General features: G+C 35.2%; 1 protein-coding gene across 3 annotated transcripts in view; it reads right to left on the bottom strand.

The window, feature by feature from the left end:
• Positions 1-1,859, bottom strand: part of mgat1a (alpha-1,3-mannosyl-glycoprotein 2-beta-N-acetylglucosaminyltransferase a) — a 7,431-nt gene continuing 5,572 nt past the window's right edge. For all 3 annotated transcript variants that reach the window (XM_016507758.1, XM_016507759.1, XM_016507760.1), the window contains one exon: positions 1-1,148. In XM_016507758.1, coding sequence (XP_016363244.1) covers positions 450-1,148 — 699 coding nt within the window. In that variant the 3' untranslated portion in view covers positions 1-449. The remainder of the gene's footprint in view (positions 1,149-1,859) is intronic.

Genomic DNA, 1,859 nt, shown 5'->3' with positions numbered 1-1,859 from the left:
TATATAAGTAAAAGTAAAACACAAAACATAATCAAGTGTCAAATGATTTTTCCTAACATATTCCAAACACTATGCCATGAACCGTACGCACAATTTAATAAAGACAGTACACAGAGGGGAATCAACAAATTCTACATTTATAGGCACTTAGAGTAGTATTCACAGTATTAAAAAATAAGTGTTATTTTTTTCAAACATATTTACTCTCATGTTTAGTTCCTGAACAAGTATACTTTGTGTGAAAAAAAATCTGAGTGATCAATTAATGGTTTTATCTTTGGTATCATCCTGAAACCCCAACTAGAGGTTTTTCCATCATAAAGCAGCACAATGGAATTTTAAGACAATTGCTCTCTGTGAAGGGAATGATGGTGACAGATAATATGCAATATCATTTTCATATGCTTTGCACCTTAAAAGAAATTCCTGTGATGTAGGCACAGCCCACCTCAACCCCAGCTCGGATCATACTGACTCCAACCAGCAGGTGGAGCTAAATAGACCCTCTTTCCACGTGAAAGGAAACTAATTACACCTCTATACCCTGCTCGTGGGACTCCTGACTTCAGATCATCCATCACACCAAGATTGCGCGCCAATGTTTTAAAACTGTCAGGACTGGAATACTGCACCCGAAACGGACCAGACCCAGACAGTTTCCCACTTTGCAAGTCCTCCACGGTGACAACCGGAGCACTGTAAACCTCCTTCTCAAAGCTCTCATCATATTTCTTCTTTTCTAAATAAGAAAGGTCCATTTTTGTAAAAGGCACAAATTCGGAATTCAGCTTAATAAAGCGGAGGTACTTGTCGTAAAACTGCCCCAAACTCACACCCTTCCGACCGAACGTTAAAGTTCTGGAAATTTCTGGTCTGATGCAGGACCTGTCTCTGCGCTGATCGGGGTGGCGCATCCAGTCGTCCCAAAACGAGGCTGGCCACTTTGGCTCAAGCTCTGCCCAGAGGTCCTTTGTGAGCATCCAGCCCAAGCCTGGGAAAAAATCTGTCCTGTACAACAGACTCGCTTTTCCAGGGTCAACAAATCCTTCCCTGCCATTGTCATTCCAGGCAGACACGCACCACAGAGTCGGGTCCGATTTTAAAATTGGATAAAGTGCTCTGAAGTACTCAAAAAAATCAGGGGCCACCTGGTGAAAGAGATCAAACATACCATCAACAAAATAAAATTCACATAAAAATTTGTGACATCTTTAAATTAATAATTCACCCAAAATCAATCAATCAATCTGTCTGTCTATCTATCTGTCTATCTATCATTTTTACTTTTTTATTGTCAATTGTATTGATCTTGATCATCTGTTATACACACATAAAACCACACAAAATGATGATGATCATAGAAACCATTTTTACTTTTCTTTGTATAGAAAATAGAAAATAGATTTAAAAATCATATTTTTTAATTTTTTTCATATTTTACATATCATATTTGGATTAACTTTTTTTATTATATTTTAAATAATTTGTTTTTGTCGTTAAAGCTTCCTTTATTCACTTTTTATTGTTAATTTTATTTCTTAATCATCTGTCATGATTATTTTTAAATACTTTTTTATGCAAAGCACAAAATGCATACAATTTTATATATATATATATATATATATATATATATATATTAGGGGTGTGCGATATTGACAAAAAATTATATCTCGATATTTTATGGGATTTTATCGATAACGATAATTAGACAATATTTTGCTGAGTGTGTTATTGTGCTGGTACCTTAAGGACTGCTGAAGACAGCTGACTCCTAATGTTTTTAATATTCTTCATATTCTGTGTGGTGGTCAGTTCATACTGATAGAAATTAATCTTTTCCAATAAGTTTAAACTGATTT

Source organism: Sinocyclocheilus anshuiensis, unplaced genomic scaffold, assembly GCF_001515605.1.
Source record: "Sinocyclocheilus anshuiensis isolate Anshui unplaced genomic scaffold, SAMN03320099.WGS_v1.1 scaffold758, whole genome shotgun sequence".
Taxonomy (NCBI): Eukaryota; Metazoa; Chordata; class Actinopteri; order Cypriniformes; family Cyprinidae; genus Sinocyclocheilus; species Sinocyclocheilus anshuiensis.
This window is presented reverse-complemented; position numbering and strand designations above follow the sequence as displayed.